At 36.0% G+C, this 25,877-nt stretch overlaps 1 protein-coding gene across 1 annotated transcript in view; it reads right to left on the bottom strand.

The window, feature by feature from the left end:
- Positions 1 to 25,877, bottom strand: part of prkag2b (protein kinase, AMP-activated, gamma 2 non-catalytic subunit b) — a 69,380-nt gene that overhangs the window by 34,907 nt on the left and 8,596 nt on the right. The window contains exons 2-3 of the mRNA XM_073849471.1: positions 20,543 to 20,614; positions 16,379 to 16,625 (exon numbers count right to left, since the gene is read on the bottom strand). Of these exons, the coding sequence (XP_073705572.1) occupies positions 16,379 to 16,625; positions 20,543 to 20,614 (319 nt within the window). The remainder of the gene's footprint in view (positions 1 to 16,378; positions 16,626 to 20,542; positions 20,615 to 25,877) is intronic.

A 25,877-nucleotide genomic window follows, 5' to 3' on the forward strand; every position in this document is an offset into this window, starting at 1 on the left:
CCTGCAAAATTTGATGTTACTAACACCTTTGGCCTCCTTCATAACAAGGTCTTTCCCTCCAGCACACTGGCTGGGTGGTTTAATAAATACTTTACAAGATTACTCTGTCACTCCTTGATTTATGTCAGTAGATGTGAGGAGCTCATAAATACAGTTGTGCTGAAATCTTTACTGATGCTACATTAATAACTATGCATGCTGAGGGATGCTTGTTGGATGTAGGTACAGTACAGTAACTCTCCTATATTGCTTTCTATAAAGCTTGGACCAAAAATACACTTCTCATATTAAGAATATGTGGGCAGTAATCAGTAAAGGCCAATATGTGTGCAGGAGAACATGAGTTCGGGACCCTAACTATCTCCTGACATTTAGCCAGATTTAACCAGCTGGCTTGGACCTGTTCGGTGTTGCTGCGTTAGCTTCTTATTTTAGCCTTGCCACTGCTACACATTCCACAAGGGCAGATAACACTCACTCACAGCACAAGGTCTGGCCTCCAGAGAATATGCTGGGACTCGGACCAGTTTGACTGTGTCCCATGGTTATGTTTAAGTGAGGGATTCTGGTTTTACACTATTTGATGGCACCATGTACTGTGAGACTTGAAGGATGAATGCATGTGTTAATTTAGTTCAATTTTAATGATGCAATGGAATAGTGTGAAAGGTGTCCACAAATCCTTTCACCCATTTCTTACATCTTTTCTAATTGTGTGCTTGCTGGTGGTTTACATTGTATTTTTATCCTTGTCAGTCATTTGAGTAACTGGCATGCTACAAATGAGAATGTTCATATCAACACCATCCTGCATGATATTCCACACAGCACATCCTAATGGCTTTACCATGTTAACCAGATTGAGCAAGAAGACTATTGACATGCTTCCAGAGGACAACGGAGGCTTCCATGCTTTCTATTTAGTAAATAATCAATGTCAAAGTCAGTCAGGAAACATAATGGCTGTTGGCTGTTAAAATCATCTGTCATACTAATCCTAACCTTTATCCTAAGCCCATATAAATGTGAACCAAAATTTGGATTCAGCTGAGAGTGTGGTGAGGCAACCTGAGCTTGTTTGATTTGCGTCAGGAACACTATTTCATGTGACACACACAGTGAAGCCCCTCTGTGACTCTAATACAACACTCCAGTCAGGCTAACATAATGTGACCTATCATATGATTCAGCGAATGTGTATGTGTATCCAGACATTCTGGATATGCAGAAAATGCAAACAAACTGACATAGTGTTTATACTTTTAGAGGGGATATACAGATTTTTAAAGATGTGTCATTTCTGCACTACTAGTATAGGTTTTACAAAAATATTGGCTTTCAAAAGATTCCCCCAAAAAATCCCTCTGTCTGCAGTTGGTCATCCAACAGATTAGTCCCACCCCGAACTTATGCAATTGCTTGGGCCAATATTGCTTTTTTAGGTTGGTCAGAACTCCCAAACAAGCGGGATAATATTTTGATAGTGCCATAGTGTTTGATCTTTTAGGGGAAATATACAGATTTTAAAGGGGGAGCGTGTCCTTTCTGCACTACTAGCAGCAGCATACAGTTTTGCAAAAGTATTGGCTTTCAAACTGATTTCCCAAACAATCCCTCTGTCTACCATTGGTCAGTCAACAGATAGTCCCATCTCCAAATTTATGGCCAATATTGCTGTGTTGCGCTGGTCAGGACACCCAAACAAGCAAGATAATATTTTGATTGTGGCATACTGTTTATACTTCTAGGGAAAATATACAGATTTTAAAAATTGATTGTGTCGTTTCTGCACTACTAGCAGCACTGTACGGTTTTACAAAAATATTAGCTTTCAGAAAGATTTCCCAAACAATCCCTCTGTCTGCCATTGGTCAGCCAACAGATAGTATTGTACACCATTGGTTAAGCCAATAATGCTGTGTTTGGATTGGTCAGAACACCCAAACAAGCAGGATAATATTTTAATAGTGCCATAGTATTTAGGGGAAACCAACTTCTGCACCCTACTTGGTTATTTCTGCATATTAAAGGAGAACTCCGGTGTGATTTTGACCTAAAGTGTATTGAATCATGATACCGAGTGTAAACGTACCTTGCATATCTCATCTCGTCTTGTCCACTGCTGTCCGAAATCTGGGGTCAGTTAGCCGATGCTCACAACAGCTTGTCAATGAGGGTGAATAGGGCATCGAAGAAGCCATGTAAATAAATCACTGTTTTACGCCATTTACGAGGCACAAAGTAGCTCCACACTTCATTGGTAGACTTCCAAGGGCCCTGACATTTAAAACGAGACATTGAGAACTCAGAAAAAGCACCGGTAGTTTATTTACAATAAGATTTATACAGACATTTTCCACCAGGAACAGACCGGTCGCCGCCATCTTAAATTTAGTCACGATAAGTCGAGTGACGAGCAGGAAGGAACTTATCAGGTTGTAGTTTCCTTGGTGCTCGACACTCGACTTATCGTGACTACATTCAAGATGGCGGCGATCGCTTAACTACTTGCAGTTACTGTCTGTATAAATCTTCTCGTAAATAAACTACCGGTGCTTTTTCTGAGTTCTCAATGTCTCGTTTTAAATGTCAGGGCCCTTGGAAGTCTACCCATGAAGTGTGGAGCTACTTTGTGCCTCGTAAATGGCGTAAAACAGTGATTTATTTACATGGCTTCTTCGATGCCCTGTTGACTCTCATTGACAACCTGTTGTGAGCATCGGCTAACTGACCCCAGATTTCGGACTGCAGGGGACAAACCGAGATGAGATATGCAAGGTACGTTCACACTCGGTATCATGATTCAATACACTTTAGGTCAAAATCACACCGGAGTTCTCCTTTAAGATAGGACAGTATTATATGGGACAGTATTTTAACACTACATCAACTTCAAGTCAGTACAAGGCCAAGCTGAGTCCAAATGTCACAGAGATTCTTTCATTTATATTCCTAATATACATTTTGAAAAAGTATATTAGGCAAAACACATATGTTTTGAATTTCCAGTTCATGCCTCCAGTTCAATTTGAGTTTAGAAATCAATTAAAAATGTATCAAGGGATCTCAGACTACAATCAAGAGACAAAATGTTTCAGGTGAGTCTGGTGTCTCTTTCAAGCCTTACTCTTAATGTACTAATGGAACTCACTGTCACATTTTTGTTTTGCGTCACTGTGACGAAGGCATCAGCTGACGGCCTCAGGGTCAACCCTGAACCAAATTAGGTCTGAAATGAGTTTCACTGCCAAGTGATAAATAAAGACTTACATAATACACAGCTCATAGACCATTCCAGCCTACTGTAACTTCCTTGTACTTTCCAGTTCAAACAACAAAGTGTGTCACGCAGCACAAACATATACTACACACATCAAAGAGACTATATGATGAACAACAGTCAATGCGTTCCTCGTAGCATCAAGGCAGACTGGAACATTCCCCCACCAGACAGATATCAATACTGTTATGTCTAGCTGAAGGCTCTATATAGAGACATATCCTGATTAGTACCGTACCAGACAAACATGCCGACTCTGACTGCCGTCTCCCAGTGAGAAGCTCCTCGTCATGGCGCCTCTTGGTCCGACGCAAACTACCAAACCTCTTCATGGGAACGAGCAGGCCTCACGTCTGGCCTGAAGATCAACCATACCCTCACGACTAAACTGAGGAAACACGACAGAGATCCCGTTCGGATAACAGAGAACTCAAGTGCCAAAGCAAATGCCCAGGATTCCAGAAGAGGTTCTCATTCTCAGTGAAGCCAGATGATGGATAGCTGTACCTTCAGATGTTTATGATAGTCTTTGTTATTCACAGATGCCACATGTCTCCGCAGTACCCTTCGTAGAAATGAAATCCTGGCATTGGCTGTATTCCAATGCTACTGATCCCGATTTCCTGTCTCCATGAAACGCAAGATGCAGTCCGTCACTTTGCTTACAGACCCTGCTGATGAAAGGCAGACTTGCTTATGGCCCCAGTGCCGCAGATTGTCTCAGAAGTGATGCCTCTCTTCACTTATCTATCTGCACTCCCTCTCTTCTCGCCTTTTCTCTTCTTCTCCCTCCCTCTCTCTCTCTCTGTTTGTGGACACCAGTGTGCAGCCCTGCCCTCTCTGCAGGAAATTGTCAGGTGCAGCTGTGTGTCTCTTTAAAATAGCATACATGGCAGGAAGCTGTAAAAGGAGACCAGGCAACACAAGCCAGCAACACTATTGGTTCAGTCCTCCACACCGTTTGCTCTTTTTGCTTGACCTCTGAATTTACATATAGACCACATTTCTTTTACTCTGCTACTTTCATTTTTAGCTGGTCTTCCTGAAACTTTTCATTTATGCAATGCTATTTTACTTTCCCTTGATTGTATTCTTACATTTGATCACTAGAATAAACATTGAATTATTAATGGTGTTTGTTAAGCCTACTGTTATTATAATAATGCTTATTATTATTATCCATTCATTGTCTAAACTGCATGTCCTGTAAGGTCCAGGAGATGCTGGAGGCTATTTTGTATAAGCTCTTTGTAAGTTCTCACCTGGTAAAAATACCAACATATGTACACCAGAAACGAGCAGTCCATATAAGCTGCGAATGCTTTGCATACCCAAGGTATTTGAGATATTAAGAATGGCTAAATGTTTGTTACCATAAATTCCCACACATAATGAAATTTTGGAATACATATGTAACTGATCATAAATCATTTATTTGCCCAAACAATGGTACTTTCCTGCTAAATCTGTCCCAGAGAGAGTCAGGTGAAAGGTTTCACAACAGCTTTGGCGTCTATTGCTATGAATCATCATTATTGTTTTGCGTTTTCTCATTGGTTTTTTGGCATGTGGGCGAATTCATGCGCAAAAAAAGCTGTCCAAAAATCGCCCGCCCAAGTGGAAAAATATGCTGCTGCTGCCAGATCTTGATTACTGAAAGTCTCATTGTATTTGCACAACTCGACTAAATCAAATGGAAAAAATTGTAACTGCATATTTTCATGTTTTTTCAAGCAAAGCAAATTTTGAAAGTCTACTGAAAACATATTTTCTTACTTTTTTTTGCCATAGAAAAAGTATGTACACTGCTGGTCAAAAGTTTGGGAATAGTAAGATTTTTAGTGTTTTCTGCTCATCAAGGCTGCGTTTATTTGATTAATAATACAGAAAAATCTGTAATATTGTGAAATATTATTGCAATTTAAAATATTTTTTTTTCTATTTTAATATACTTTAAAATATAATTTATTCTCGTGATGCAACGTAGAATTTTCAGCATCATTACTCCAGTCTTCAATGACAAAAGATTTTTCAAAAATCATTCTAATATGCTGATTTATTATAAATATTGGAAAATGTTGTGCTGCTTTTTTTTTTTTTGAACCTGTGATATTTTTTTCAGGATTTTTTGATGAATAAAATGTTAAAACAATAGTATTTATTTAAAATAGCAATCTTTTCAAACAATATACACCACCGTTCAAAGTTTGGGGTCATTTTTTTCTTTCTTTCTTTAAACGAAATTATTACTTTTATTCAGCAAGGATGTGTTAACTTGATAATAAAGTGATAGTAAAGACTTGTATTGTTAGTAAAGATTTTTTACTGTTTATTTATCAAAGAATCCTGGAAAAAGATACTGAATACTGAATGGCTAATAAAAAACTCAGATTTGCATCACACAAATAAATTATATTTTAAAGTATATTAAAATAGAAAACTGTTATTTTAAATTGAAATAATATTTCATAATTTTTTTCTGTATTTTTAATCAAATAAATCAAACTTTGATGAGCATAAGAGACTTCTTTAAAAACATTAGAAATCAATAAAAATGGATTTTTAAACCAACCTTATTGAACCAATGTGTAAGTTTGTGACCATATCCTTATAAGAGACCAAACTACAGGTGTGAACACATCTGAAAAAGATCTGTTTGTGTCACTTCTGCAGTTCAAAACCCCATCTCCTCCTGATTGTTCACTACTGCCAAATCTTCAAGGGCAGACAATAATACAGAAACGTTACAGCAGTGACCTGTAAAAGTGCTGATGCTCAGAGCTCTGCATCGCTCTGGTGTCTGATTCCAGGTGTTTACACCCTGCCTCAAACTGCATCAATCCAATGCAAAGAGAATAAAGCTTTCAAAGCATATTCAGAGTGAAACATAATGTGGACAAACAAAATAGACCATTTTTTTCTCATGGGATCAATGTCTGTCTTGCTAAAATATACAACTGTGTTTAATCAAAGCTGCAATGTTCTTTAACACATAATGCAGTTGCTGTACTAGAAACATCCTAGAGTCTTCCATGTACTTTTAAATATAAATAATATTATGACCCATCAAACTGGTATATATGATATAAGATGATTGTTTGACTCACAGTGCCTCCTGGTGGGAAGTAAAGGAGATTGCTGAAACACGTTTGAGGTTCAACCTCTAAAGTGACTGAAGGCCTGATTTAATTTCTCCACTATATCATATATAAGCATAATGTATGGTTAAACTAAAGTGGAGCAGGTTATATGAAGTACAGTATCTCACAAAAGTGAGTACACCCCTCACATTTCAGCAACCATTTTAATATATCTTCTCAAAGGACAATACTCTAGAAATGAAACTTGGATATATTTTAGAGTAGTCAATGTGCAGCTTGTATAGCAGTACAGATTTAGTGTGCTCTGAAAATAACTCAACATACAGCCATTATTGTCAAAATAGCTGGCAACAAAAGTGAGTACACCCTAAGTGATAACATCAGTATGTTGATTAACCATGCAACCGCACACTGCAACAAGTCGGTTTGTACATTCTGAAGCACAACATGATTAGCCTAGAATCTAGACGCGCCCCTAGCGGCAGCAAATTACATTTGCTTCCAAGGTCAGTCTAGTTACTCTCAATTCACTTAAATTTCCGAAAAATCCAAGATGTACCGGGCCAATCACGAGTCGGTGGGCGGGCTTAACATGATGACGACTGACCTGCGACCATAAGTTCCGTCAGACATGAATTCCTGGTTCCGTGAATTAAGCGTGGAAAACTGAACAGTATTTATATAATTTTTTACTTTTGATACACAGCCACGTCCATGTGTCCTGAGCAGGAGCTCGTTACATCTGAACGCGCTGTGGTGTAGAATACGCAAACACCGGAAGCGATCTGTGGCGTGTATACGACACTCATTGTTCACACAGTGCACAGAGATTGTGGATATAGCGGCTATTCAAAATGGTAATTACTTGCGCTTGTCCTGGTTGTTCAAACCCATTTAAAGCTGAAAAAGATTACGTTTGCTTGCGCAAACTCATCCTGGACTTTTTTTTACATATTTCCCCTTTCGGTGTTTGCGTATACTACATCAAAGCGCGTTCACATGTGACGAGTCGAATCATAGATATGCTAAACTCGTGCTCATGACAGATGGACGTGGGTGTGTATCAAAGGTAAAAAGAAAATTATATAAATACTGTTCATTTTCTTGCAAAAACCGATCGTTTCGTGTCTTAGGACATCAATGTATCGTCACGAGCCGCAGGGTGTAATTTGGATTTGTCTGTGCATGTTTGTTTACTTTTAAAGGTTTAGTGCCCGCATCTATGTCTATTATTTAGCTGACAGACTGCACAGTGCACTGATTTTTGTTAAAAATCTTCGTCGCTCTGACTACGTCACCTGACAGACTACGTCTCTGATTGGTTGTAGCGCTATCCTATTGCGTGGAGAGGAGTTTATCCCACCCCTCCGGTTGAGCCCTGTCTATGGAGAGTGCCCAGACCCTACATTTATGTGGGTCTGGCTTGCCAGGCTACAACATGATGCCTTCCCTCCAGAAACTAGACCAAATGGCAGTTTTCCAATATGATAACAACCCAAACACACCACCAAGATGACAACTGCCTTGCTAAGGAAGCTGAAGGTGAAGGTGATGGGGTGGCCAAGTATGTTTTCAGACCTGAACCCTATTAAGCACCTGTGGGGCATCCTCAAGCGGAAGGTGGAGAAGCACCATGTGTCTAACGTCCAGCAGCTCTGTGAGGAGTGGAAGAGGATCCCAGCAACAACCTGTGCAGCTCTGGTCAATTCCATGTCCAGGATGATTAAGGCAGTGCCAGAAAACAATGGTGCTAACACAATATATTGACACTTTGGACAAGTTCACTTAGGGTGTACTTACTTTTGTTGCCAGCTATTTTGACAATAATGTCTGTATTTTGAGTAATTTTCAGGGGACACTAAATATATACTGCTATACAAGCTGCACATTGACTACTCTAAAATATATCCAAGTTTCATTTCTATAGTATTGTCCCTTGAGAAGATAATAGTAAAATTGTTGCTGAAATGTGAGGGGTGTACTCACATTTGTGAGATACTGTAGGTCAGGGCTATTCAATTGGCGGCCCGCGGGCCCAATGCGGCCCGCCAATCATCTTCGTCCGGCCCGAGGGAGCAGCAGGTGGCTTGAATGGTTTTTGCACTAATTAGTTTGTCCACTAGACGGCGGGCCAGCCAAAAAAGAAAAGCTAGAGAGCCAAGAACAACAGCAATCTACCGGAGATCGCAACATCAATAGACGGCAGATTTGACAAGCACTTGTAGGGCTCCAGACATCGACCAAATGGTCGCATTTTTTCTGCCGGTGCGACTAAATTTTGTGAGCGGTCGCAATGGCGCGATCACCGCGTTATTCAACTCATACGGGCTGCTATTTCTGTTTCATATGAGAAACATTAAACGGCAAACAAAGCGAAAGAGAAACCAAAGCGCGCCACGTTTGAGCTGCGCAGCGCGGACCGTTTATCAGCTCCGACCGCAACACAAACTTGTCCAAGCACAGAACAGCCTCGGGAACCAAAGTTGATTTCGCGACACTGTTACTGCACAGTGCTGCGAGATCCAGTGAAAAGTGTTTGATTTCGCCCAGAATGAATTTAAGGTTGCTGAAAGATCAGTGAGAATCATTCAAATTCTGCTCAGAATTCTGTTATTATCAGCGCTATTGTAGGTCAAACAACCAGAAGTCACACCAACTTAAGCAAAGTCGAATGTTATTACAGTATTAATTTCAGGGTTTGTTCAACCTTTTGAGAGAGAAATTCAAGCACTTTTCAATTACTTTCTATCATTTTGCAAAACCATTTTAAACACTTTAAAGCTCTTTTGATCCAATTTGAATGATATTTTGATGGACAAAATATACTGGTAAATATACTGTGGTAAACAAACACTAATGTAAAATTAAAAACATAAAATAACGATTATAACAAGTATATGGAAATAATAATCTGTATATTTTATGCATATACAATTTGTAGTTTATGTAAAGATTGTTTTAAAATCACCTAAATTAAAAGCTGTTATATATTTCAGAGCCTATTAAATGTTGAGCTTTCAATTCTACTGTAATGTTGAATGGACATAATATGTAAAACTGAGAGAAAATTCATTTAATAGAGACACCAGTAGCAATATTGATATCAATACTTCATTAATAATAGGCTACTTGGTAAAAAGATGCTATTAAACACATATTTAAAAATACTTTGTTGTTTCTACCTTAATTTGGAGATTCATTGTGAAATTATGACAGTATAAATATATAAATATGCGATTATTCATGATTAATTACAAAAAAATGTGTGATTTTTTTTATTTTTTTATTGATTGACAGACAGCACCTTAACCTTTTATAGATGTTGGTGTTGGTAATATTAGTTCATTAATTTTACTGAATATGCATTTCAATTTAATTGTACAGGCCCCCTAGAAAAAAATCGGGACGGCCCCCATCCCCTTGGCCCGCTTCAAATTTCCAGTTCGATAATCCGGCCCTCAAATGGATCTAATTGAATAGCCCTGCTGTAGGTTATCTCATGCATGTAGCAGCTCAGGTTTCATATTATTCAAATAAGGTGCACAAAGACATGTATTTATTAAACGTCAATATGCCTGCACAATGATCAACATGAGTTCATGAAAAGAGCTCTTTGAATGGTCTCTTTGCAATTTAAAAAAGCTCTAAAGCTTTACTGTCAATGAAGGAGGCCACTTCCTGTGACCTTTTGGCAAATTGAGGCAAAGGAAACAGACTTCAGAAGAGTCCTCTTACTGGAGAACAATCTAAAAAACGTGGCCAGGAATTTTTAGGTACATTCATTTTGGCTCAGTATGGCACACAGAAACAGGCATGCAGTCTCGCCACTGCCGTCTCTAACGCTGGATGGAATTCTGGAATATTCTTCTCACTGAGACAAACAAAGCTCCTCATACTGTTAGGATAGAATGACTCACTGCTGTTTTTTGAGGGTGTAGATTCAGTATCCACCTATAACCATAACTATTTCTTAAGAAAATCCAAAGATGTTCATGTCTCTTTTTTAGTAAGAAGTTAAAGTTGTAATTTATAAATAAAACTGTTTTTCTTAAGATCAACTGCTCGCAGTGACTTTGTGAGCCATTGGCATATACCATATGGGTCAAAGTTTAATACAGATTTAATTGATTAAATTAATCTGAGCAAAAATAATGGCTATTATACATATTTACCATGATATACAGAAGAAATGTAATTCATTGTAACAATAGTTTATGTACCAAAAAATATTTTTTAAAGCTTAGATGACATTAAAATACTCCTTTAAAGGATCACAGTGCAGACCCAAAAACTTTTACTGTATTCACTGTCATTTTAAATCATTACAAACCACTAGGTTTCACCCATTTGCCAGCAATAATCAATCATCAATTATCATTTTACGTTAATATATGTGACCCTGGACCACAAAACCAGTCTTAAGTCACTGGGGTATATTTGTAGCAATAGCCAAAAATACACTGCATGGGTCAAAATTTTTTATTTTTCTTTTATGCCAAAAATCATTAAGAAATTAAGTAAAGATCATGTTCCATGAAGATTTTTTGTAAAATTCCTACTGTAAACATATCAAAATGTAATTTTTGATTTGTAATATGCATTGCTAAGAACCTAATTTGGACAACTTTAAAGGTGATTTTCTCAGTCTTTTTGATTTTTTTGCATCCTCAGATTTCTGATTTCAAATAGATGTATCTCAGTCAAATATTGTCCTATCCTAACAAATCATACATCAATAGAAGGCTTATTTAGTGAGCTTTCATATGATGTATAAATCTCAGTTTTGTCAAATTTAACCTTATGACTGGTTTTGTGGTCCAGGGTCACATATATGTTATGCTGAATGACATTGGAACATTATTTCACCCATATTTTGACATTTTATTTTTTACAAAAGTTATCTTAAGCATTAAAGTAGATGCTAGTATTTTTAGTATATGATTTCTGGGTATATAAAATCAGTTTTGTAAATTTAATTTGATGTGGAAAAACAGCATAAAATTTTGGTTACAAATTTCTTCACAGCGTTATCATTAATAAACTGAAAATAATAAGATCTGATATTGTAAAGTAATATCAAAGCTTTTAAATACTGCTACTGAAAGGCAAAGCTATCATCAAAAAAGCAGCCCAGACATTTTTCTTCATTATTAAAGCTGTGGGGGATTCCCAAACCAAACCATCCAAAACAGGGAGAGAGATTAGTCAATGTCTGGCTCAGGAATGCATGGCTATCTAATCAAATAAAAAAAATAAACAACTAATTTTTCAAATGCAGAGAGGAGAACGCTGCACTACATGAACAATGCCACAAACCACATCATATAACACTTCTCCTAAAATCATACCTACTATCAGTGATTTAGTAGGGTACATTATTCATAGATATTGTGTTTGAGACACAGACAAAAGGACATAATCAAAAGATCATTAAGAAAATGTGCATTATTCATTGACTGTCAGCAGATTTTGGAACTGGCAAGGAAAACTGAGCACAATCTCTGGAACCAAACAACTAACGCTTGAAAGCAGACTGTGAAGGTGCTGTTTTTTTCTGTTGTGCTTTTGATTTGCTGACTGTGATTTACTGAACCAGTTATTTTCTGTGCAAGTAAAAGGTAAGTGCACATAATGTCTCCTTAGGACAAACCAATTTCTTATTTTAAAGTCACTTTGAATGAAAGTGTTTGCCGAATTATGAATGTAAAATTTAGCTGCAAGCAGCAATTTCCGGGGTTCAAGCGTTTTATGGCATTTAAGCACATATGCTAAAAGACATTATGTAGCAAATACAGGTTATTTAACATAGAAATAGGTTTTTTTTAACGTTTATGACTGTTATAGTGCCAGCTGTAGTCCGATCTTTAGAATCACCTGTCGCATATGCTCACCAGTTTTTGTGAAGTTTTGAGTTTTCCTTTAGGCTTTATAGGATTTTGAGTAAATTTAGACAGGCCCCTTTTCTAAACAACATTGTAGCTTCCCAAATGGTAAATTTCAACAGTTTTTTGTATCATTATTGACCTAGAGAGTCCAGAGAATTGTACTGCAGTGTTTTTTCCAGATTGAGCGAAAAACCTAGGACAAGTTTGCAAAAGTAGGCTTTTTATATCTTCTCAATCATTTAACAAATGATTTGATTGACAGCATTGATTCAAGAAGCAAAGTTGTCCAAAATGAGGAGTTCTGTCATATGATTTGAATATCATGTGTATGTGCAAAAAAACGTGCAAAGTACAATCGCTTATGCTAGAAAAATGCGATATCGCTCCCCAGTGGCCGATTTCTTTCAAATCTCTTACAGACTTTTGGGGCTGTGAGTCAAACAGGCCCACCGTGTTTAGTTCCAATTGGCCTCCGTTAACTTTGTCTAATAGGTGCTCAAACTTCATCAGCCAATTAGTTGCACAAAAGTCCTTGTAGACACTTGGGCCAAGACTGTGCACAACAATGTTCATGTTGCTTGGAAAAAAGGCTGCCTAGGTATAGCCATTTTTATGTCTTTTCCCTCTTATAGCACCACCAAGTTTGTCCTGTGTCCTCATATTGAGCTCATACATAAGTGTTCTGAGTTTGGCGATAAAATCTCATCCCGTTCAGGAGTTTTCTACTAAAAGTAACCCTGCCCCCTTTAGAATGTTTTTGCATCCATTTGCGATGGTGAATTGAAAGTTTGACTTTTTTAAATAATCATTGATATTCAGTGTCCAGAGAATCTTTTTGCACTGGTTTGGTTCCGATCGGGCAAAAAACCTAGGACCAGTTTGCAAAAGTAGGTTTTGAGTCAAGGATTCCAATGACATAAGACACTTTGTTTTGGATTTATGAGCGATTTCGTACTTTTGACCGCTGTAGCGCCCCTGTCAGGCCGATTGGGGTGAGCCTTGGTAACGTTGTTGGCAGTGAGAGTACTACCATCCCTACAAGTTTTAAGTCTCTATGACTTACGGTTTGGTCTGCACGATCAGTTTTACATGGAGAATGCAAATCCTTGGCCATTCTAACAATTACTCCTAATCAGTTACATAAAGCTAATAAATGTCAAAAGAGCTTTGACTCTTAAAGTGACAGTTCACCAAAAAAAATGACAATCCTGTCATTATTTACTCACTCTCATGTTGGTCCAAACCTGTATGATTAACTTTCTTCTGCTGAACATAAAATATATTTTGAAGAATGCTGGGTACCAACAACATTAGACCTAGGGCTGGGCGATTAATCGAAAAGTAATCGAAATCGACATTCAGAACCTATAATCGATCAAATTTTTCCAGGTCAATTATTTCAATTACTTTCCCTTTAAAAACACTACTGCGTGTGGAGTCACGTGACCCCGCTCCGTTACGTTACGTTATTCCGCCGACATGTCGATGGAGAGCTTAAGCAGTATTTATACAGTAAAAAGTATTTAAAGGATATACAAGAGTAATTTTATTTAGAAGAGATTCTGCTTATTTTCTACTTTTAATATTTATTATTATTGTACAAATAATTTATTTTGTTTCCAAAAGTGCAAGTTATTTATTTTCACTAATTTAAGAAAAATGTGACTTTTCATTTTAAGCAATGTGTGCTTTAATTTCAGTTGTTCAACACTGATGTTCAATAAATAATCATAGATAGTAGATAGTGTGTGCACCCTTCATTCAAAAATCTCTCACTTGTAATATGTGCGCATATTTACTGTACAAAACTTGTCAGTGAACTATGAGGGCAAAAAAATAAATATTATTTAAATATAATTAAATATAATTTTATTAATGAATAAAATAATCGTTCATTAATCGTAATCGGGTTAAAATGTTCAATTAATCGAGATTTTGATTTTAGGCCAAATCGCCCAGCCCTAATTAGACCCTATTGATTTCCAATGTATGGACAAAAAATACCTTTCAAGATATCTTCTTTTACGTTCCACAGAAGAAAGAAAGTCATACAAGTTTGGGAAGACACGAGGGTGAGTAAATAATGACAGGATTTTCATTTTGGGTGTAGTTATTAACCTTTAAAAGCTATGTGACAAAACTATTCCTGTCACTGACAACCTGACATCATAAGAAATACAACTATGCAGTAATCTTATAAAGAAAGATAATAGATGCAGTGATGTTGAAAGCAAGATTTCAAAACTTTTTAGGATGCTGTATTTACAGTACAGCTAGCTCTCCTGCATATTTCTTAATTTTGCAAAACAAATCTGTGAGTATCTAAATATCTATGTTAGAATTATGTCACGGTACATTAATACTTGATTCCTCTTGATACCGACATGAAGTTTAATTAAAGCAACAAGCCTTTCTTTAAGGATGATTGAGGAATTGTATAAGTCAGCAAATCGACTGTGAATTTGACCCTGACCTGTAAATCCTGCAACAAGCCCTCACTCGAGTCAATTCCATGCCACCACTTGACTCTGACTAGAAAAACACTAATGTGGGCTCTTGTCTGTGCCCCATTATCTTAGAAACGGCTTAATGGGCACATTAGATCTGCTCAATTTGGTCTAACAGCATGTGCTCTAATGGTTTTAGTCATTAGAAAATCAAAGGCTGCGAAACCCAAATCATGATCTTACCACTTCCTGTTCTGATGTTTTGAAAGTCAACAGGAAGCCAAATTCTGTGCTACACTGATCAGCTTCCCCAAAACCATTATAACAAAAGAGAAGATGCAAAACAGACCTGCAACCAATACACAGAGAATACTGACTAACTAAAGAATTAATTTTTACCACGCTGGTGTTGTTTTTTGTGTGTGTTAATCTTCATCTACAGCCTGAAACTAGGGCAAAAATACTCCATATAGTACTTCAAATCCTCATTTACAATCCATAATGCAATATGTCTCATAATGGTAGAAAAAATAAATAAATAAAATGTATAATCATTTCTTTTTAATAAAATTTATAGTTCAGGTTCTAGATGTTGACAGGTCAATATACACTATATTGCCGAAAGTATTGGGACACCCCCTTCTAATGAAAAGGTTTGATTACTTTAGTAATTTCCATGAGTATAAATCTTAATGTTTAAGCATGTAATGATATTCTAGGGAATTGTGTGCTTCTAATTTTATAGCAACAGTTTGGGCAGGACCCTTTCTATTCTAACATGACAATGCCTCTGTGAATATAGCAAGGTTCATAGAGAAATGATTGATTCAGTCAGTGTGGAAGAACTTGACTGGTCTGCATAAAGCCAAGTCCTAATCCCAGCTGAACACCTCTAAATGCAGACCTTGAGCCAAAATCTCATCGCCAAACACAAATGACTTGTATATACACTATGGACAAAAGTATTGGGACACCCCCTTCTTTAGAACAGAAAAAGGCACTTCCAAAACTGTGGCAACAAAAATTGAAGTATAATTTGTATATTTAAAATTTTTATTTCCATCTCTGTTGCACCAGTTGGAAGTGTGTAAAATGACTGTACCCATATGTAAATCATTGGTGTTTGGTGATGAGTTTTTGGCTCAAGGTCTGCATTTAAAGTCACACCAGAGATGTTCAGCTGGGTTTAGGACTTGGCTTTATGCAGATTAGTCAAGGTCTTCCACACTGACTGAATCAATCATTTCTCTTTGAACCTTGCTTTATGCACATCTTGCCATCTTAGAATAGAAAAGGGTTGTGTCTAAACTGTTCCTATAAAATTAGAAGCACAAAATTCCCTAAAATAACATTATATGCTTAAACATTAAGATTTGAACACATGGAAATTACTAAAATAGTTAAACCTGTTCATTAGAACAGGGTGTCCCAACACTTTTGGCAATATAGTGTACATATAATAATATAATATCCTATAACTTGGCTTAGGAACAGCTAATTACATTAGCTAAGTAACAAAATAACCTAAAAACAGGGCCAGGACGTTATACTTCAATATCCATTTCATTAATCACCAAGCCTGAAATATGCAGTATTTTGTATTGATGGAAAAGAACAAGGGTTGAAATCAACTGACGATGTTAAATGAACAGACTTGTGTCTCACCTTTTCTAGATTTGGAGAAGAGCTTGATGCTGGCAGGGGCTGAGCTGGACGAGGAGCGGAAGATGCCACTGAAACTGAGACGACGGGGAGATTTGGGAGGTGAGTCCTGGTGAGATGATAGTGGATGTGGGAAGAGAGTTTTAGGAGTGCCTGGGCTTGTTCTAGGACATATGGGGGCTGAAGCTGGGGTACTGGGTTGGCCAGCTCGAGGCTTCAAACATGGGCTTGCTGAGTCCCTTCTGTCACCCTGAGGGAAAAAATGGAAATATATTTAATGAACTCTTGAGTTGTTGAAGTTACAGTGTAACAGAAACACTCCATGTAGATCCTGTCTATTTCCATTTCTGCTGATGTAAGATATTTTTCTCTTACCAACTTCTAACTATGACCATACAAAAATAAAAAGAATAACTGCTTTTACCTAAAGTACAATGTGGTTTCTGAGCCATTTTAATATAAGCAACCCCTGCCCCAAAACCTCACAGACCAATTCGGTCTTAGCAGCTGTTGCTGTCTGACAAGCGTTTGCTGTTTTCTGATGTAAGTCTATGCTATGTTATGTGTGCTTTGATTTTTTTACACAAACTTTTATAATCCCAAAGTATGGCAGCTATAAGATTTTTGCAGTGTCACACTTCATTGTAGCCCATGTTAGAATAATATCCATTCATTCAGTCAGTCCAAAAGAGTGCATTAGTGCCTGTCCGCTTTTTCACTAATGCTGGTTCGAGAAGTATTTTTGGTCACACTTTATTTTAAGGGAAGTATGAGATATTTTGTACAATGACGATTGTGATCTGTTGTTTTTCATCAGTGTATTTATGATTTGGCTCTTTGTGTATGCTTGAGTAAGAATGCATGTTTGTAATTAGGGACAAATGTGCTGAAAAATATTTCCAGAAGCTATAAAACCTGCGTAAATATATTATTTTATATAAGCAAAATTTTATATAAGTTTTATTGTTCAAAAAGTAATTAGCTACAGCAAAATAAATATGTGTGTGTGTATGCTGTAAAAAATGTCAAGGCTTTAAATAAAACAAATATTATTTCTTTCTATCTTTCTACTTTTTTCCAATTGATTTAAATTCACGACAAAACCAGTCATAAGAGTAAATAAAAAAATAGGATGTATTTATCATCTGAACGTTGAATAAACAAGGTTTCCATTGATGCATGGTTTGTTAGGATAGGACAATATTTGGCTGAGGTACAACTATTTGGAATCGGAGGGAGCAAAAAAATGCAAACATTGAGAAAGCTGCCTTTGTAAACACTGGGTCGGTATACGTCTGCAGCGATGTAGGGCAATTTTGAAGTTAAAAGAAAAAATGAGATGGGAGTTTTTCGACATACCCTAACTGTTATAAACAGAAATACACACAGTTCACACAGAGCTAGACAAGACAAGCGTTTGTGGTTAAAAAGTATATAAATGGTAATTTTTTTTTTTTTTTTTAGAAAATAGCAAAATCATTTTGCTAGATAAGACCTTTCTTCCTCGGCTGGGATTATATAGAGTTTAGAGAAATTTAAAAAATAATATCTAATATGCAAAAGAATATACCATTGATTAACAACCTCAGAGCTCACAGTAGGTCTGTCTTTAAAGGTTTAGAACTTATTGTTAAAAATCAATTTCCCTGTGGAAAAAAAGAACACCAGTTTAACTTCTTCCATAATGTTCTGGGATGTTCTAAAAAGCTTGCCTGACTAAGCAAAAGTAACCAAGAGGGCAGAGCTTAACAGAGGGTAAAATATACAGGAAATTACATTAGGACAGTCAACTGATTCTATAACACTCAGCATGATATCTCAAGCTCAGTAATGGACACAGAATCTCCTTACCCATCAGCCATAATCTGGCCATTCGTTTTGAAGTTCAAGAATTTTGAATCGGCCAAAAGCAGAGAGCCTTGCAATGCCAATGTCAGATAAAAGCAAGAATGAAGTACTTCATGCATCAATGTGATAACAGGGTAGAACAGGATGAGAATGTTACTACATCAGCATGCTGCTTGAAAAAGCGAGACAAAGCCAAAACATTGCACAACACATGCTGGTGGAGAAATATTTTCAACAAGAACTGAGAAGAGATAGGAATTTATCAACTGTGAAGTGACCTCAAGGCTTCTAGTCAAATCGAGGCATATAAATAGTGACCTTTTAGTGTATATTAAATTATTAACCAAACTCTGGTAACTTTATGTCACAAAACTTGTTAGTTCTTTTATACAGTTCATTTAGACAGTCTCATAAAAACTATTGAAAAGATTAACTGTTTTGTGTGGCTGATCTCAGTACACAAAGCCACACCTGAAATCAAGCTGTTTTCTCATTCTTCATTGCACAATGGACAATCAGTTTTGAATGAAGCCAGCACTAAAGCCTAGAAAAGTTAGTATTTCAAAGCGCTGACCTTCAACTCTTTGGCAAACACTACGATTGTTTATTTGCTAATGTGCCCATAGGCTGCTGTTGCTTCACAGGCTTTTTTCATTGAACTGGCTTTATTTGGCTTGAGTACAAGGCTAGGGATAGGCGTCACCTTCCAGCTTAGCTCTGAGTGGGTGAGATGTATATATTAAATGTTATAAAAGGGGTGAATCAATTTTATAGGCACTTTTATGTTTGGCACAGTTAATTCATGTTTAATCTTAGACATGTATCACATCAACAAGGCAAATAAATATAAAAGCCATTAGAGCTGTAGCATGGCAATAAATAATGCAGAACTGCCTGTGCATGGGACAATACTGACATTTATACAATTCAATTAGAAATCTTGGCACATGCAGGACTAAGTTTCCTTCCATTTAAATCCTGGCTTCGTTTTTTTCCTTTCTGTGCAAAATCATCATTGCCGTAAAGGGAGCATTGAAATGGTTGAGTCTGACAGTGAAAGAACAGGATGTGCGAAGAAATTTTGCCTTGACTTTTATTCATCAGCAATGTTTCAGCCAACGTTACTAAGCCAAGCCAACCGCAAAACTAGCACAGGCAGCACACTCCCACTCTTTTCTTTACTAACAAACCTTGTCTTCATTGCTTAAGTGCATGTTTAGACAAGTCAGCTCTATTTCTGTGTAATATAACCTGTGGTGTAACAATCCACACATCATTCCTTTAAAACGCAGATGCAAAGGCTCCGTTCCAAATCCTAGTGACCTAATACAGTAGGAAGCAGCTTTATAAGGACTGGAGGCATGCTAACTGAAATGAAACTGAAGTGATTTGAAATGCTCCTGATTTGGAAATATGACATATATTGCCATATATGTTACCTATAATGCGATATGTAATTTTTACAAATGTACATTCTCATGTTAATAATATCTACACAATATGTTTTCCAACAATGACTGTATGATTTTGAGATCCATCTTTTTACACTGAGGACAACTGAGGGACTCGTATGCAACTATTACAAAAGGTTCAAACGGTTACTGATGCTTCAGAAGGAAAAACCATGCATCAAGAGATGGGGGGTGAAAACTTTTGAACAGTATGGATGTGTGTACATTTTTCTTATTTTGCCTAAATATCATGTTTTTTCATTTAGTACTGCCCTTCAGAAGCCATAGAAGATACTTACATGTTTCCCAAAAGACAAAAGAAGTTAATATTTAGATCTTCAAATTCAAAAAGTTTTCACCCCCCAGCTCTTAATGCATCATGTTTCCTTCTGAAGCATCAGTGAGCGTTTGAACCTTCTGTAATAATTGCATATGAGTCCATCAGTTGTCCTCAGTGTGAAAAGATGGATCTCAAAACCATACAGTTATTGTTGGAAATGGTTCAAAAATGCTGGAAAACCAAAGAATTTGTGGGACGTTTAACTGTTCAGAACAAACAAGGGACTTATGAACAACTATCACTACAAAAAAAACAACGACAACATTCAGGTAGCAACACAGTATTAAGAATCAAGTGTATGTAAACTTTTCAACAGGGTAATTTTTATAAATTCAACTGTTATTTGCTCTTGTGGACTATATGTAAACATCTTTTATGTGAAATATCTTATTCAGGTCAGTGCTAAATAAAACATAACATACATTTTTTATGATCCCTCTTATTTTGGAAAAGTAATTGACATTTTGCAGATTCTGCAAGATGTTTGTAAACTTTTAACCTCAACTGTAGCTATTTTGTGTGTTTTACCTTGCGCATATCATCTTTATCTGCTCTGTCAGTCTCTCCGTCCATAAGAGAGGATGTGAATGTGCTCAAATCCTGTTGAAAGACAAAACAACGTGTTAATGATAAAAAAAAACTATACGAATCAAAACATGAATAACAGTCATGAATAACAGTCATAATATACTTCTTTAGAAGATTTATTGTTACCATAGGTTATCAGTTGATTTTACAATTTTTTATTTATTATTGCTTTTGGCTGATATTGAAAATTGAATTGTGAATGCTGATTATTCCTGTTTTAACATTTAAAGACTCACTTAAAATTAACATTTTAACAATAAAAATTAAATAACACTTAAATGTAATCTTTAGCAGGTTTCATAATGCATATAATATTTTAATGCATCCATAATAGCATTTATAACTGTATAGAACAGTATAGAACTTTAGGCCCATATTCTTTTATATATTGAACACAGAGAGTAGTGAATGGATGAAGACAGAATCAACAATGCTGAACAGAATCAAAGTTATTTAGCAATCGTTAACCTTATTATTCTTTAAGCATGTGCTGTTAAATTATGTACAAAATCAGGATTAACCAGCCATTTAGGATGTAATTCATGACTGTGTGAGTTCGATTTTAGTCTGCCAGACATTCCTGATTCACACAAAAAAAGACAAAATGGACTTTCTAATCTCTTATTCAATGGAGGCAGACTGGGAACAGGATCAAACGCTGGCTGGTTTTGTCGACTGATGCCTTTTTGTTGGGCCTGAAAAAACATCACCGTGGGGGGCGATGTCAAAGTTTAGACATGTTTTAGGCAACTGTTCAACACTCATTTAACTGCTTTGAATAAGTAGATTTCTCTGAACAAAGAGTAGCTCAAACACAATTCCCTTTCACAAAAAGAATTATCCAATGCAATGAAAAAAAAAAAGTTTGACACTAAAATATATGCCTAGTTTGGTTTTATAACCCTTCATTCAAATTCATTTTAGGAAAAGTAAGGTAACTTGGACAACTGAGAAAACCAAGGTATTTACTAAGTATTTAAACTGTAATGATCTTGAATTCGTTTTCAAACTAGAACTACACTCTTTGTTTACCTCAGGTCTTTAAACTAGCTTGCCAAGTGACACGTTATAGCTGAATGAATGAAAGTACACAATAACACATTTACCTGCTCAAGGTTTTCGATTCGTTATCAGTTTACAATACATGCTACTCCTGTCCAACTAGTTTAGCACAGCTCATGTAAGGGCCAGGTCAAATCTGTTAAAGGAACACTCCACTTTTTTTGGAAATAGGCTCATTCTCCAACTCCCCCCCGAGTTAATAAGTTGAGTTTTACCGTTTTGAAATCCATTCAGCCGTTCTCCTGTTCTGGCGATATCACTTTTAGCATAGCTTAGCATAGATCATTGAATCCTATTAGACCAATAGCATCACGTTAAAAAATGACCAACGAGTTTCGATATTTGTCCTATTTAAAACTTGACTCTTCTGTAGTTATATCGTGTGCTAAGACTGGTGGAAATGCAAAGCTTCAATTTTCTAGGCTGATAAGATTAGGAACTAACTTCCTTGACTATTACGCCAGAGTGGAAGTGTAGTTCCTAATCTTATCAACCTAGAAACTCGCAGCTTTGCATTTCCACCGGTCTTAGTACACGATATAACTACAGAAGAGTCAAGTTTTAAATACAACAAATATGGAAACTCGTTGGTCATTTCTGAACGCGATGCTACTGGTCTAATAGGATTCAATGATCTATGCTAAGCTATGCTAAAAGTGATATCGCCAGAACAGGAGAACGGCTGAATGGATTTCAAAACGGTAAAAATCAACTTATTAACTCGAGGGGAGTTGGAGAATGAGCCTATTTCCAAAAAAAGTGGAGTGTTCCTTTAAAGCGATAGTTCACCGATAATTTGATGGTCATTTACTCACCTCAGACTATCCAAGATAAAGATGATTTTTATTCTTATGCAGAACAAGTGAAAACTTCTGAAACTGTGGTCTTCGGTGATGCATAAAATGCAAGTCGTTGGCTACCGTCACTTTGAAAGTCAAAAAACATATCAGGTGACAATGTATTGAGATCTTAGGATGCAAAATGATCGGTCAGTGCAATAAACTGAACATTATTTACAATATTATTGCCTGTAGCCTTAGGCAAATGGGAAAGTCTGACCTCTTTCTGTGAACTGGTTCTTTCTGACAGTTTGTTTCATTGAACTGGTTCAAATAATCATTTCACCAGTTTGTTTATGCAATTAGGCAATAATGTAACGTATACGCAATTATATTATTACAACACCCAATAATTATGTGAAACAGGGATGTTTTACATGTCTAAAGTGTATAAAGTAAATAAACTAGACTTCATCAGCTCACCGTTTTATATAAACTATGAGAAACCATAAAAACTTTAATTTCACCCTTTCAAGTGCTCGGTTCATGCACGCACATATCACTGGCTCATCCATCTTCGGTCCGAAATGTTTCCTCAGTTCACTTACTGAGTAACTGGAGCCCTGAATGAGTCAGCAAAAACCAGCATCATAGGATCATATACTACCAGTCAAAAGTTTTTGAACAGTAAGATTTTTTATATTTTTTAAAGAAGTCTCTTCCGCTCACCAAACCTGGATTTTTTTTAATCCAAATTACAGTAAAACAGAAAAAAAGTTGTTACTGTTTTCTATTTGAATATATTTTAAAATGTAATTTATTCCTGTGATTTCAAAGTTGAATTTTTAGCATCATTTATTTCAGACACTACTCCAGTCTTCAATGTCACATGATCCCTTCAAAAAATATTTGAATATTCTGATTTGCTGCTCAAAAAACATTTACATTTATTATTGTTAATGTGTTAAAAAAAGCGTAGAATTTTTTCAGGTTTTTGATGAATAGAAAGTTCAGAAGAGCAGCATTTATCTGAAATATAAATCTTTTGTAACATTATAAATGTCTTTATAATTACTTTTAATTAATTCAAAACAAAATAAATAAATAAATAAACAAATAAATAAATAAATAAATAAATAAAACATTATACTCACTCCAAGCTTTTGGTATAGTGTATAATGTTACAAAAGCTTTTTATTTCAGATAAATGCTGATTTTTGGATCTTTCTATTCATCAAAGAATCCCGAAAAAGATTACTCTGTTCTACATATTGATGATAATAATAAAAATAAAATTCTTTCTTGAGCAACAAATCAGCATATTAGAATAATTTCTAAAGGATCATGTGACACTAAAGACTGGAGTAATGATGCAGAAAATGTAGCTTTGATCACAGGAATAAATTACATTTAAAAAAAAAAACATTCAAATAGAAACCAGTTATTTTAAATAGTAAAAATATATATATAAAAAAAATTACTGTTGTTGCTGTATTTTGGATCAAATAAATGCAGGCTTGGTCAGCAAAGGAGACTTATTTAAAAACATAAAAACAATCTTACTGTTTAAAAACTTTTGACTGGTAGTGTATATGCTGCTATTTTGGCTCATTTCGAGTCGGAGTGACTGACAAGAATGCCCAAATATAAGTTTTCATTGAGTAACTTGTAGATCTGTGCTGCTCAGGCCACAAACTGATTCAGATGGTTCAATTTGATTTGATAAACTGGTTCAACTAGTTCACCAAAATGAACCGGTTCAAATAAATGGTTCATTCGTGAACCAGACATTACTCCAGAAATTTGCCTGAGGCTATGGATTACAGATGATAATGTTGTAAATATCTTTCCATTTCTTGCACAGGCTGATTATTTCCTTTCATAAGATCTCAATATATCCATACAGCCACAGATATTAATTTTGTCTTGCCTGTATATGCTTGTTTTGATTCTTAAAGTTCCGGTAGCCATTGACTTGTATGTTATGAATCACCAAGGATCTTCTCACCTACGTCTTGAAAGGCCTTTCATTATTAAGGTGATCTATCTCTTTAATGCATATTGACAAAGGTTTTAACTATATTTTGTCACAGTGCTACAGTTTCACTTTCTGAAAATTAAGCCTAGTTAGATGAAGTGATAAACTACTTCCTTTAGTGAAACCCTCCACATGTAAGTGATGCCATCTATTAAAAGAAGTGTATTATATTGACATAATAAACCACTAGAATAGCAGAACACTGTCACAGCAAATAAAGAACTGCTCTACTGCTCAGTCTTTTGCCATGATGCAAAGGTGGTTGCTAGTGTTATTGCTAGCTACTCCTCTCAAGCTCAACAAGCCGTTTTAACAAGTACCACAAATAAACAGCACTCACTGACAGGCAGGAATTTCGTCTTCACTGATGATGTCCAGAACCAAGCTACAGTACCTTATGCTGTCCTACTCACAGAAATCCATCGATGAGCACAGTTATATATATTTCTTGTGGTGCCAGGGATTTTATGGTTTTGTATTGAGGCCAAGACTTTAGATTTCTTCACTTAGGCTACAACTCCCTCCCAAACTGTAGTGTACGAACAGAGAGTCCTTTATGAGCGGAGCCAGGACACACCTCTCATACGGACAGAGATGTTATGAATATGAAGGCAGATGAATAACTGGAAATATAGTGGCCATTAAATGATGAATTAAATGTAGGAAATTTCTTGTTTGTCAGGAGCCTCATATAGGAAAATATGATGAAATATCAGAATCTAAAAGACAATTACTGTTCAGTAGGATTTGTTGTATTCCTCCTGTATTTTAAATGGAGACTGTAACCCAAAAATGACCATAGCAACTTTTCCTAGTGTGCCCCTGTTATATTTGTACAAATAGCCAACAATACATTGTATGGGTCAAAAATGATCGATTTTTCTTTTATGCCAAAAATCATTAGGATATTAAGTAAAGATCATGTTCCATGAAGATATTTTGTAAATTTACTACCATAAATGTATCAAAACTTAATTTTTGATTAGTAATATGCATCGCTAAGGACTTCATTTGGACAACTTTAAAGTGATAAACAGGACATTTTAAAACAAATTATCTTGGCCTAAAACAGTTTGGTGGATCAAGTTCAATACACACCACACAATTATGTCATAATTTTGATTTTATAAGTCATAATTTTGATTTTCTGAGGCATAATTTTGACTTCACCTTCACCTTAAGTCAGTCATCATTTTGACTTTTAAAGTCATATTTTAAATTTTTAACTCATAATTTTGACTTTATAAGTCATAATTTAGACTTCTTAAGTCATAATTCCGACTAAATGACTTTTTTACCTTGTCATCATGTGACCATTTGGTTCAGTTTGCCCAACCACTAATGCCTTTTGTTCCTCAGACAACGTCTATGACTTTTTTCACAGACTAAAATACTT

Source organism: Garra rufa, chromosome 10 (genome assembly GCF_049309525.1).
Source record: "Garra rufa chromosome 10, GarRuf1.0, whole genome shotgun sequence".
Taxonomy (NCBI): domain Eukaryota; kingdom Metazoa; phylum Chordata; class Actinopteri; order Cypriniformes; family Cyprinidae; genus Garra; species Garra rufa.